The sequence below is a fragment of the Amblyomma americanum genome, chromosome 9, assembly GCF_052857255.1.
Source record: "Amblyomma americanum isolate KBUSLIRL-KWMA chromosome 9, ASM5285725v1, whole genome shotgun sequence".
NCBI lineage: Eukaryota > Metazoa > Arthropoda > Arachnida > Ixodida > Ixodidae > Amblyomma > Amblyomma americanum.
The window spans coordinates 31,471,116-31,484,772 of NC_135505.1; the positions used below are offsets into that span (position 1 = coordinate 31,471,116).

At 45.1% G+C, this 13,657-nt stretch overlaps 1 protein-coding gene across 3 annotated transcripts in view; it reads right to left on the reverse strand.

Annotated features, from left to right (window-relative positions):
* Nucleotides 1–13,657, reverse strand: part of LOC144104008 (dermonecrotic toxin SPH-like) — a 137,568-nt gene that overhangs the window by 49,205 nt on the left and 74,706 nt on the right. For all 3 annotated transcript variants that reach the window (XM_077636790.1, XM_077636789.1, XM_077636788.1), the window contains exons 2-4: nucleotides 12,586–12,673; nucleotides 6,021–6,261; nucleotides 3,032–3,160 (exon numbers count right to left, since the gene is read on the reverse strand). In XM_077636790.1, coding sequence (XP_077492916.1) covers nucleotides 3,032–3,160; nucleotides 6,021–6,261; nucleotides 12,586–12,630 — 415 coding nt within the window. In that variant the 5' untranslated portion in view covers nucleotides 12,631–12,673. The remainder of the gene's footprint in view (nucleotides 1–3,031; nucleotides 3,161–6,020; nucleotides 6,262–12,585; nucleotides 12,674–13,657) is intronic.

Genomic DNA, 13,657 nt, shown 5'->3' on the forward strand with positions numbered 1-13,657 from the left:
TTGCGGCACAAGATAACTAGCCGTAATACGAGAGGAGCTTTTTGCGGCAGACGAGAAAAAGGAAATGAATTGTTCAGCTGTCATTATAGATTGTGGTCCAAAATTCTTAGCAGTGGCCTCATACGCACCTTTCTGACGACTGCCCCGTAATTCGTTAACCACAGTCCAAGCCTTAGACACTCTATATACAGATTCAGAAAATTTACTTTTGAAGTGTTTTCGTTTGCCAACTCTAAGCAAAGCAGTGACTTTGTTGCGAGCCATCTTATAAGCTGCACGAATACTGATTTTTAGGGGAACGGCGACAACGCGCCCAAGACAGTTCTTTTGTAGCGTGAGCTACACTGGCCGAGGTGGAGCAGTTTCGCGTGGATCCTGCAGAGCCGGGCTGCGCATGCGCGAGGAGCAGTGACGTCACACGGCGAACAGCTGGCGCGCCGGAGCCGCCGCCGCCGCGTGTGCCTCGCCGGTTTGGGCATTCCAGAGGAGTGAAATAGCCGCGGCAGACGCACTGGCGCCGGCGCCTGCGCAGCTGTGCGCCTCTGTTGCGCAGAAGGCAAGTCTGACGCTGCGCCGGAGCCGCTTGAAAGCGCCTCTCATTTTGTGCGCATGCGCAGAGGTATTATTGGGGGTATACATATAGCGGGGCGTTTACCACTGTGTATAGCCATGGAGAGGGAGAGCGAAATTGCTCCTGAGCAGCAACTGATGCGCAGCGGCTGAGCGCAGCTCACGCTACGCATATGCTTGGCATAGCCGAGCTAAGCCACTGCTAATTTTTTCAGCTATCGTGGATAGAACATTTCCATTTATCCATGGGCATGCAGACTTTCTTCACTTTATAACGACCACGCTTTTGCATGCGAACGCTACACGCAGATCCGTGCAGGTTTCTTGTTTGAACTTCAGCAAGGAAAGATCGTCAATCGTAATGTTGCAATGACTTGTCGAGCTTTCTTTTATCAACAACCTTGATTTCTGATATCGATTTGTTTACGGCAGCGTACGGCGATGGTAAAAAGCTACACCCAACAAGGAAGCGATCGGACAGCTTTTGCTCAACAATAAACGGAAATACCTGGTCGTTCTCGCTACGAAAGTTCACGGGATCTATGCAAGAAGACACGAGTGATGCGCCCAAAATTTTGACATGTGTTGGAAGGTGTGGCGTATACGCTCTGCAGTGGTGGCTTTATGCAGCGGCAAGTGCTACGTGGGACAAACTGGAGGCTGCCTATATGAAAGGCTTTTCGAGCACAGAAGAAACTGTCGCTCCCTTCAGGCTCCTGGAAATTTGGCCAATCATTGCCACAAACACAAGCGTCGACCATATTTTGAAAACACAGCAATTTCGTCTCGTTCAAATTATAGAAAAACGCGTCAGGATATTGAGGCCTTCGCCATGAATTTAAATAAAGGTGATTACGTTAGCTCCTCGTCCATTGCGCTCACTCGGAGGGAAGTAGATATTTTGCGCGCTGATAAACGACCAGCATGAGTGTCGCCTAAGCGTGTGCATCTGTTGGGGGCGGAGAGGATGAAGCCATTGGTCGCTTTGTTTGTTCGGTTCTTGAAACCATCGTGGCGTTTGCCTGCAGTTTATTGTGTTTTTTCGCTTATCGTCGGTCGTTAGTTATGTGTAATAGTTTTCTCCGTTTCGTTGTTCTGGAATAAAATCACAGATTGTCGATTGCGCTTAACGTCTCTGTCTCTCTAACACGTCGCTTTCTGCCCCTGCGCAGCCATTGAAATGACATTACTCCAACGAGCGGAATTCCAGGCACTTCTTTTCTTAGTAGGCTTTTGCTTCCGACTGTTTAGCGCGATTTTGTAGGTTTGACCTCGGCAGGAGCGGACAAATTTTCGTTTAGCAGAAATACAAAAATGCTATTCTGTTGAGACTTCTTTTGCATTTCTTCACGAAAGCTGGGTTCGAACCCGGGTTCCCAGGTCCGAACCCGACCGCGGCGGCTGCGTTTTTATGGAGGAAAAACGGTAAGGCGCCCGTGTGCTGTGCGATGTCAGTGCACGTTAAAGATTTCCAGGTGGTCTAAATTATTCCGGAGCCTTCCACTACGGCACCTCTCTCTTCCTTTCTTCTTTCGCTCCCTCCTTTATCCCTTCCCTTACGGCGCGATTCAGGTGTCCAACGATATATGAGACAGATACTGCGCCATTCCCTTTCCCCAAAAGACCAGTTAAGAACCAATTCACGAAAGCTGCTCTCGCCGAAGGCGACAAGGAAATTTTTACAAAGTAGGACTGATAAGATTGTTACAGTCCTGAAAGGCTATATGCACTATATGCACAAAGCTTGGTAGTATTTATCGCCCAAGTAGCCCTTCCAACAATAAATGTTCTGCTTTACAGCCTAAAAATGTCCCTGTTCAGATCAACGAGCCAATGAGCTGCTCGGTTGTCTCATAGGAAGCAGCAAAATAAGACGCACTCGAAGCTCTCGTTTTCGCACTGCCGAAGGGTGCGCAGAAACCGGCTTGACGATCTTACTGTAGTACTTCTGTTTCCACCGCTAGCACTCTAAATCGGCTTTCCCGCCATAGAAAGGTCTGCGTGAAACCGAGCGAAAACGAAGCAAAGCTAACTTGCCACCGTTTTGTTGTGTGCACAGCTTAGGCACAGGAACAAGGGCGAATGGAGGCACCGCAGCATCAAGGACTACGAAAATGACGGCTTGGACGTGCTCCCCTTAGAACTCGCGGCACCCAGTCCACTCTGCGCGGTAGGCGGCACGCTGCCGCAGCTGTATTTCAATTTGTTTATGACAGTTCTTCTTTTGCAATTCAGCAAAAAGATCTTCAGTAGATATTTACGTTTGCATGTGCAAACACCCAGGGGTGCTGAATGTCGAACAGGTTCTTAAGCTTCTCCTTCTGTGTTGCGTACAACTTCCTTGAGTGCGACCATTGTGTTCGTTAAACGAGGAGCTAATTATCTTGTTTTCAAAATCTCGCAAGTTCCAAGCAAAAATGCAGACAGTATCCCACACTACTGGATACAAAGAGCCGCTTACCATTGTTCCAAAGGTAACTCATCAGGTTGTTGGCCATGCTGACTCCAGCTTGGTACACGCTGTCTCCGGAGAGGTCGCTAGTCTTGGTGTCAGCGTAAAAGAGCAGCATCTTGTCCGCGTACTTTCCTCCTTTAAGGTCAAGTAAAAAAAATGAAAGTGCCAAGATGGAAGCTTTTTTAAATTGTCAGTGCAGTTTTGTTGCTGATATAAATTAGAGTGAGAGATCTTTTTTTGCTGCCGCTTTGTTTTTGTTTTCCCGACGTTGCTTGCGACGAATAAGCGTCGCGACAAAGCTGTGAATACTCAACTAATTTTCGCCGCTGCCAAGAATTGCGTACTACCTTAACTATTTTCTAGTAAAAGCATAGCGCTCCTGGCACGCCAAAGTAGCGGTAACTATATTCCCTTGAATGCGAGCGTACGATATCACACCAAGAATAATGAGTTGCAGTTGCCAGCGTGATCAGGAGGCCGAAATAGATTTCGCCTGCCGCACGAAGTCGAAGTAGTCGAACTTCATGGCTGGTCAACATGGTGACCACGTAGAGCCATCAAATATGCATTGTTCAGTAGACGCCTGCTTTTAAATCGCGTAGCAACACTTTTAAAGAACGACACGAAAAACGTGAATAAGAAGGATTTTTTTATTTTTTTTGCGATACGCAAGAACGCGAATTATAGGGAGAAGGCAAATCAGCAGTGCCTGTCGCAATTCAATGCTCACGTCAGTGAGGGAGGGGAGAGAAAGGACGCTAAAGGACGCATAAAATGGCGCCATAGTGGCGGGGCTCTGAGTTCTTTCAATGACCTGAAGTTCGCGACAAGCATTGAGACAGCTTAATTTCGCCTGTATTGATAGATTAACGTTCACATAATGGAAGCAAAAACAGAGCAAAATGCTTTTACTGATAAGTAAGGCAGAATAGATTAGAAAAAATGCAGGCATCTTAACTAGAGGCTGTTTTTCACAAGTAAAGAATGATGAAGAATGAGTAATTGATTTATGGATCTCTGGTGTTAGGCCAAGTGGTGACCACGGACATCTTTTTGCGACATCAGAAGTTTTGAGTTCAGTAGCGGTAAAAAGTGATGGCAGAATAGCGCGTAACAACACAGAACAAGAAAGACGCACGAAGACATGAGTGCTGACCTTTTTATTTCTTGCTGTTCTTAGGTACAAATACATGTAGGCACCGCCATCTTGAAATAGAATGGAGCAATCTGGTCAACTAATGCAACTCCGCCTTTCTCTGGTTGCCATCGATTTAGAAACGCCACTTCTTGTCCTGGTGATGCGAGTGATACCACGCTCACACACCTGTTGCCAGCAAGAGCAGTGTTCATAGCCTCCATAATCTTTCTAACATTCTTGTCTTTGAGGAAAAGGCAATTTGACTCCACTCAAAAAAGAGAACGCATTACCTTGGACGTCCCTGTTACCTGATCGTGTCCCTCACTGACGAGAGTGCTAACTTAGGTGACTCTGTTCTTATAATAATGCACTGGTGTTCACTACCCTGCTGTTTACACGTCTACCTCTCTGCCGAATATACTTATGGCCACAAGACGACAGCACACAGTAAACAATACCCTCATCACAAGTGTCAATTCGTTTTTCATGTCCAGCTTTACGTCCTCTTTTTTCTTTTTTGCTAGCGCACGGATTTGGCCTTTACAGAGCACGGACAATTTGATACGTGCAGAATACATCACTTCAACGCTTGCTCGTTTCCGAATTTATTTACGCTGCGGGAGGTCTCATGAATATAAGGGACCGCAGCTACTTTCCTGCCATCTTGATGCCCCCTTGTATCTTAGTGTATGTCTCATCATTCTGCTTTTTTCATTTTTTTGGAGCATGTCTTTAGCCATAGAGGTTCAGGCTACCCAGTATAAGACAGATGTCTCTGCAATGCAAAACATTCTTGAATCATGCGCTGGAATGGACATTTTAGCAGGTCTGTCAGCAGTACTTGATAATAGCCCAATATACCAGCTTAAAATGCGCTTTTAGCGCTGGCAGTTGCTTTCTTTTTTTGCACGGGTATCATAACCCCAACAGATGCAATTGTCTCGGATCTAAGAACCAAATAAAGTTCTTGTTAAATTTGGGAGATTATAGAGGCTACGAATACTGCGCGTGCAGGCAGCAGGTGTGCAGGCACTTGGAAAATAGCTCGCGGTTCTAGATCGATGCAAGGAATGAACTGTATATCGGTGGACCTGATTGCTCCCTTCTATTTCATGCTAGCGACTCCTATACGTATTGATACGTGCCGATGTCTAGAAAACAGTTGATAGTTAGCGCTAGTATTGTCATACGTTCTATCTTTGTTTCATCCTGTAACACGCTGTTTTACCATCATGATTCAACAACTCGCCCAACAAGCATATTTCTGGTAATGAAGTAATAACGCGAAATCACATTTTCCCCGAAATAAACGCGTATCTTTCTACCGAATAACATCACTGTCACCAAAACAGGGAAACGACCGGTTGTTAGTAAGAAAACAGAATTATATGGAGTTAACCTCCGGGTGCCTCCAAGGAGGACTAACATAGCACATGACGCGGCAGCTTTTCATTTTTAAATTAACACTGCCGTCGAAATCCGCCTTAGCATTCTGTGACCTCGTGCAGTGTCGAGAAATGACATAAACAGCTTAATCTAGAAAGCCATGTGAACTACCTACTTGGCTTCCTTTGTACATGAGCACCTTTTGCAGGATTAGACAGTCCTGGCTACGTTCTATGCGAAAGGTGTTGTCAGAAGTTATTCGCTTCGCGACCGAAGTGTACTAACTTCAAAATTGATATTGTGGAGATTATGTGCTAAAACCTGCGATTTCCTCTTAGCCACTGGTATGAGCAATCCTCATGGTGCATTAAAGACACTCGGGGAAGCGACAGTGTTCACCTGGCTTTTCTTTCTTTCTTTTATGAATCACGTGCTCCTTTCAAGAGATTTCGTGTCTCCTCAAGGACTTACCTTCGTTGACGGAGTTCCTCAAGTAAGAAAGATAGGCCGTAACTTCAGTGGATTTCTTACAGTCACGACCACAGTCACAGAGAGGGCCGTGGTACAACTTAAGTGCGGTTCCGTTCGATGCAAAGGTGAAGTCAGCCTCTAAAGCGTTAACACCTTGTTGCAAGAAATCATCCACCTCTTCCAAGCTGTTTGCCATATGTCCGAACAGGTAAAACGGCCGGGGTTCATCAGATGCATGAACCTACATGGCACATCCGGAGCAAGATTTGTTAGTTCGGTGGATTAATGTCGGAGGTGCAGGCCAGTATACGATGTTAAATATGCACTAAGGCACCACCTGACACCATCCATTCTGAGCCTAATTACTGATACAGTAGCAAGAACGATACAAAAGAGTTTACGAACGCAGAGAGCACGCATGTACTTTACACTGATAACCTATACCGCGAAGGCACTTTCTCAAAGCATGCCAAAAGATATGGGAAATCAGAGGCACAATATGTAACTTTACCATTTTTGACGAAATTCTTTCTGTCTTTTTGTCAAGGCCGCGTTCGAATTCCCATATTTGGCCACCTGCCTCTACTCAAGTAATCAAAAGCTGCCGCTCGGAGATGCGCGCATATTCTCTTCAGTTCACCTGCTCATCCATACCAAAAAATGTGGGGAGTGTAGGTTCCGTGGCTGAATGGTAGATAGCTTAAGAAAAAAGCTATGTGCTCACAGGAGAAAGTTCGCCCTGCCATGGGTAGAACTATGGTCTTCGGTTGTGTGCGCAGCTCAGAACAATTAGTTCTTTAACATGGCGGAGTTGCCCATGGCCGAAACATAATAGTCCTCAAGCTAAGCAGTTGTGTTACAATTCCCTTGATAGCGTGTGAGATGAAAGTGGGTATAGGCTGCAAAAGCAGTCGTAAGAAATTGGAAGAGACGAATTAGAGCGCACAGAAATGCATACAGGATATTGTCTTTTACTGCGAAACCACTAATCGGGAGGTTCAGAACATAGTAAAATCGTCGCCATCTTCCACAGCTAGGAGCGCAAGCTTAACGCCTAGCCTGGCATGCGCGAGCGCTCCATTCGGCGTCACCTCCCGCTTATCGTGGTCTTCTTCGTGGTACTAATTTGGTGATTGTGACCCTAGCAAACTCGTCTCTCGCTTAACTACGCCTAGCGTTTGCACTCTACATGTATATTCTAATCATTATCTGTTTTGTTTCTTCCCTCATATGACTTTCGTTGCAGTTTATCCTCTAATTTCTCTATACAACAAACTATATGTAGTGATTATAAACATGGCCCTGATTCTAAACTAAGGAACTAGGGAACATAGGTGCCTTCGATACGTCAGTTTCCAGACCGTAACAGAAGACTTTTTTCTGCTCTAAGGGGAAGGGACTTATTGCTAGGTGCTAAACATTCCTCTCCTGCACTGTTCTTCATAATCACGACCAAAGAGGCAACAGGAAATGGACTTTGAAAAGCTCCAATGGTAGGCTGAAAATGCGACTTCGCACTATGTGCTCCCCCTGGCATCATGCAGGATATGAAAGTCCTCTCAAAGGTGGGTTGTAGCGACTACAGGGTAGCCAGGTCTTCAATTAACCTAGACTTCAAGAGGGGAGGGAAGAAACTGGTTAGGCGGTAAACTGTTAAGGTGTTAACAATTAGAGGGAAAGTAGAAAAACTCAGAATATCGCTTCAAAACAGATATTCGACTTTAATTCAGGACGATGACCATAACGTTCATTACGTCCATAACGTAGCGTTTTAGGCATGTCCCACATCGCCTCAGGTAACGTAGAATTTCCGTCCTTTCCCTTAGCACCTTTTCTGAAGAAGGGAGCACAAAAACACCCACCAGGGACAAAAGGCAGGACACATAAGACGTTCACGAGCGCCTGACCTTTGGATCCACCTGCCTTTAAAGAAATCAGGAAGAAGCGGTGCAGCAGGCCACTTCAGCACCTACTTGGTGAACGATAGGTACGCGGCGATAAGGAGGCGCGCCCTATTCTGTCCATGCCGAGGAAGATGCCCAAGGGCACGCCGACTCTGGTCTGCTGCTTCGAAATAGACACTGCGCTGACCCCATTAAGACACAAGCTTTACGACAATGATCCCTATGAAGAAATATGCCGTCGATGCCGAAGTCAGGTACCGCTTCCCACATTATCTGCAAATGCCATGAACTTCGAAGCTGCATGAAAGAAAGCTCACCGAACTTCCTACTTCTCTTCGCCTTGCCATGTAGAGAGGCTGGGTACAGATCCTAGCGCCACACTTTGCGACACTGGGCGACAACCGAATCAGAACCCGAATCTGCCCTTTGACATCTGTGGGGCCATAGTTCCGCATGAATGCCTCAAGCAATATGCACATAAGAGCATTTATACAGGACGTGCCTCAGTATATCAATCCGCATCTCAGTTCTTTGTAACAGCCGCGGTTATCATCCGATTGTATATTTAATTTGCCTCTTGAAAACTCACTCCCCTTATGAGTGTTAAGAGTAGTCGATAAGAAGATTCTCGGTATATCGTATGGAAAATGCGCCACTAGTCCAGCTAATGTGCTGCGAACCACATCCATCAACATGAACGGGATGAAGGGGTAAAAGACAACAATCAATTGGCATTGCCGGATGCTTTCGAATAAAAAACAAAAGGTGACCAATGTGAACTCTTCAAAATGGCTTGCTGGCCTTGTCAATTCCGAGCACATAGATTGGTATGGTAATGCTTCCAGCCTTTTTGGCACTTGGGATGAAAGCCCACGAAGACATCTCTGTGACGTAAAGGAAGGGGTCACCACTGTTGTTCTGCCCACCAGGCAGACAGACTGCTTTATGTGCTCGGAGGTTACAACTAAATGCAGCGTGCCATATCATTCTTCGACGTGCTTGTGTTCCTCAAAACTAACAGAGTGTTCCATCACCTCGCATTCGTGATGCGCGGTTGCCCGTCGAAAAGTTGACCCACAATCAGAACTGCACACTCTGAAGCATTGGCCCCGACTAGCGAGGGCACGCCAGCTGTAGCCCGGTCGACCGTCAGAGTGAGGTCCGTTTACCCAGTGAATATCACAAATTCAGACCCCTAACTGCCGTTGTGAAAGACTTGGATAACTCTGTGCAAGAGATTACAATTCATCCCACACCGTCTTTCCTTAAAGGTACACTTAGGCAATGGAGATTGTCGTAAGCTCGCATGTCGTAGGCGTTGACTTTCGTTACCATCAAGTACTTTTCATTTCCCGGTTTCGAGGCTCGGAAATGAAATCCCATGGCATTCTGAGCGAAGCATGGCTCGCATACTATTTTTGGTTCGGATCACTCTTCCTTGTCACCCCCTCCCCTGATGACCTTGACACGCACAATCCACGGCGGTGCCGAGCAGTTCAGAACAAGATGGCCATACACACTGGAATTAAAATAGATTACACCTACTCTTCGCTTTGACAGCGTCTTCTTCTTCGCCTGTGAAGAGCGGTCTTTGCGTTCGAAGCTGCTATTCTAGGGCAACCCAACTTATTAGCTGCTGCTGTAATGGGTGTTCAAGTCAGCGGAGAACACGAGAAGTATCTGTGGCACTCCTTAACACGGAAAGTTTGCAGCCAATGTTGTCGATTTTCTCCGAGGAGTTTTAAGGTACTCATGCAGGTCCTACGAAGTGTCGTAGATTCGTGCACTGTCGCCGTGACTCCGTAATCACCATTGCGCTGTTATAAGGTTTTCAGTGCAAGTCTTTGATAAACACTGCCGGCTTTTGAGAGTTTCTCATAATGTTATCAATCAATGGGCTCACACTACTTGTGATGACCTTCTTCTATTTCTTGTTGGGGCTGTTCCATACCCGAGAAGCACGGAAGGCGCGCTTTACTTCTGTGTTACATTTTAGCAAGGTTTTTTTGGCGCAGAGGGTCACTCTGTCAGTCCAATGGTTTGCCTGTGCTATGTCATGCGCACGTCGGATTCACACGTTGACCGTTGGGGAACTGGGGGATAAAGGGTCACACGATGGCACTATACCGGTCGTCTCTGTAGCACCGATATTGGGCGCAGCCTGTGCGTGTAGCTGTGAATTAGCAGAATGGCGCTGATGACTTCTCTATCTGCGGCCTCAGCGCTGGCCTGAAGATTTTAAGTCACATTTACGCTGCCCTGGGTACTTTAAGGTGCCGTTTGTCTTCACTTCGCATAGCGTTGTCTTCCAACCTGTCGCAGCTTCGTCGTCCACCTTCTTCGCCTGTCGCCGCTATTGAAGACGCACTGTCGTCAATGACAGGCATGGCTGCGCTTAACGAATGCCTTCTTATGCTCGGGCGCACGTCAAAACTCCTGCTTTCAAAGTGTTCTCGACACTGCAGTAGGTTGGTTCGACACAGAGAGAGTACGAACTCAGCAGCCGCTAGTACTAACTTATTGAGCTGTGAGCAGTGCGCATTTAGAGTATTATATGTTTATCATGACTATTAAATGTGATAAAGAGACGGCATGTGTAAGGGGCAGTATTTCGAAAACTTTTCCACCAAAATAATAGATTTCAAAAAGTGGAAAGAATGATAAGTGTGAAACGTCCTAAGGGGGGCGATGCCTCCCTGAGTAGGTCAGAATTTTGGCTGTTCCATGTCTCTTAACTTAGTAGACGCCAATCGCATAAATGGTTTGTTTATTGGATACATTTATTATGCTACTACAAAGACAACAATATTAGAGGTATGTGAGCTGTGTGTGGTTGAGTATTCTAGCAATTCTCGCCATCAAGGGTTGGTCGCTATGTATCAAAAGCTTTGCCACCAACGCCGAAACAACCTACGTTTGCGTCCTTGATGCCGAATTGAACATAAACTGACTGAAAATGTCTCACAGAAACTTAAAAATTATGCAAAAGAGAAATCAGTAAATTTCTATAGCATACCGTAAACTCAATATTCGCTGCCAGGAAACAAAGTTCAGCATGTGATAATAAACACGGAGAAGAACCGCAGGACTTAACATGGAGTAAATGTGCGATCGGTCAGCAGCCGGTGTAAATTAGGTACCAGTGCTTGAGATGCGTACACGATTATAGTAGCAACAACAATATTAGAACGTTCAATAGGAGTTTTATATTATTTATTGTTTATTTATTTATTACATACCTATAGCGCCCTTTGCGGACATTATTCTAGGGGAGATACAAGAGGAAAATAGATTTTCATTGAGATGATGCACCATATCGAACAAGGAATTAGAACACACTAGCAAAAACAATATGAAGAAAATATACAGTACAACACATCCTAATTCGCGAAGAAATGAGTACTAAGAGAGAGTAAAAAACACAAGCAGGCAAGGTAAAATTAGATTGTCATACAGCCAGCACACTGTATTAAAACTAAAACATACAGTGCCGTTAACTACAAACGGGAATATACAATGTCGCTCGAACATGAAAATTGCGTTTTGAAATTTCACAGCAAGCCAAAACGCATAGATGTTACAGAAATATTATTTTAACAAAGGACATCGTCATCATCAGCCTGACTACGTCCATTGCAAGGCAAAAGCCAAAGCATTTCCAAAAGAAAATGACGGGGCTGCCATTAACTCCTCCGACAATTTATTCCCATCATGGACTGCTGTGGTAATGAATGAGTTTTCAGATATATTTATACAGCACATTTATTCTTTAACTTGCTCAGTATGGTCTTAACCGAGAGGATACACAGCTGGGATATTCCACGTGCGCATCTTTTATCAAACCTGTTGCACCTCTGAAGATACTGTGGGACAGCTTCAGGAAATAATGTATATTAGTTTATTACAATCCCGTTGCATAGTGCCCTTACGCAGGGCCGAAAACGTGTCAATCCTGGAATGGCGCCTTCTAAAGTTTGCAACATTAACAATGGCAATTTAAATCGCTACAATGCACGAAAAGCCAACTTTACAGCAGGCCGTAATATGGAGAGAAGAATATTCAAGCAAGCAAGCTTGCACCGGACATTAACAGAACCAAGAATTGATATTATAACTAAGCATTACGTCTAGAAAGAGCACCGTCAAAACAAGATACTTTTAAATGGCAGTTCATATGCGATATGATAGTAGTATTGATAGTAGTGTGCGCATTGTCGCTAGTCGTACAGTGTAATTTGCAACTGCTCTTGAGAACAGCGTCTTCGCTGGCACCATTGTTTGATGGAGAGGCCTCGACAGCAATCTCTTCTGAAAAGTTGCATCGTTTGAAGGTACAGGGGCGACAAAACTATGATTGAGCACTCACAGGCATTGAAAATTTTCTCACTCTTTACGCACAAAAGGAATGATGGCTTATTTAAATGATGCGCAAACGCATCAGTGCCGTGTGCTAAGATATATGTAAAGTATTTCCTAATTTTTGTCGTGTAAACCGTAACAAAAGTTTGATCGCCCAAGCGTGATCCGTAAATTTATACCCGGGACTTTATATTTGTATTTGTGCGCAAAATAAGCACTTCAATGAAATGCTGTTCTACGTCGCGAATTATGCTGCACGCGGAGTAGCTTGACATGATACGAAGTGCGCAACGACTACTTACAGTGAGAATCAACAGGGAAAAAAGGAAAAGCATTTTCTGGCACATTCTTGATCGCGTTGTGTCTTGCTAAAGCAGGTTTCAGATTCATCTGCAAAGAAAACCACAAATTTCAATTCACATATAACATCTTGAGCAACAAACGGCTCCTTGATATCAGCGTGGATAATAACATGTGGATATTACCGCACAAAGGCACCTTTGCTTGCTTTCGGAGCGGAGCTGCACCTTGACAGCTTTGCCAGAGCGGCGGGTACATTAGGCATGCAAAAGAAATGGGAATCTTCTGAAATAATATTATCCAAAGCTTTATTTAGTCCTTTTATAATTGCGAGCTCCTTTCTGTGAAATTGAGGTAGGCTTCTAGTGAGCATAAGGTGCTGTTTTCCGAGTTTGTTTAAAATGTTTAAAAATAGTAAACAATAGACCAGGGACCGAATGCACAAAAACTACGCGTCCTGCTTTGTGATTCTTTGTAGAGCACGAGAAGACACGTGGAAGAGTTTGAAATAAATTGCGATTGGTGCGCAGAGATTGCAGTGAAAAGGTGACAAGAAGAAAGAGCGTTGCAAGAGCTAGCAAGGACGTGGTAAAAAACAGCGCAGCGACGACGGACACGTACGAAGAAAAAAGACGGACAAGCGCATGTCACATCCACATGAGTGGTGAAACATGTGTAAGCACAGCTTCGGTGCTTCTGCATGATTGTGAGATTAGTGTCTCGATGCTTATGATTAGATTTGTTTTCGGAGAAGCATGTATCCTGGTTGTGTTTGGAGTGTATTAATACCTGTGTTTTTTCAATAAACTGCAGATGTTAGTCAGCGCTTGTACGTCGCCTTTCTTCGTACGTGCCCGTCGTCGTTGCGCTGTTTTCTACCGCGCCCATGATGCACCAACTGGCTCAGTTGTCACATCTTCTGCAGGAGCTAGCAACTTGAAAAAAAAATGATTAGCGAAGCCTTGGATCTAGAAACTCGAAAAGAAGAGCAGAAATATTTAATGGGTGCACATAACCACACCAGACCCCCAAAGCATGCCACTTCTGTTCAAGATGAAGATGAGGAAATACGTT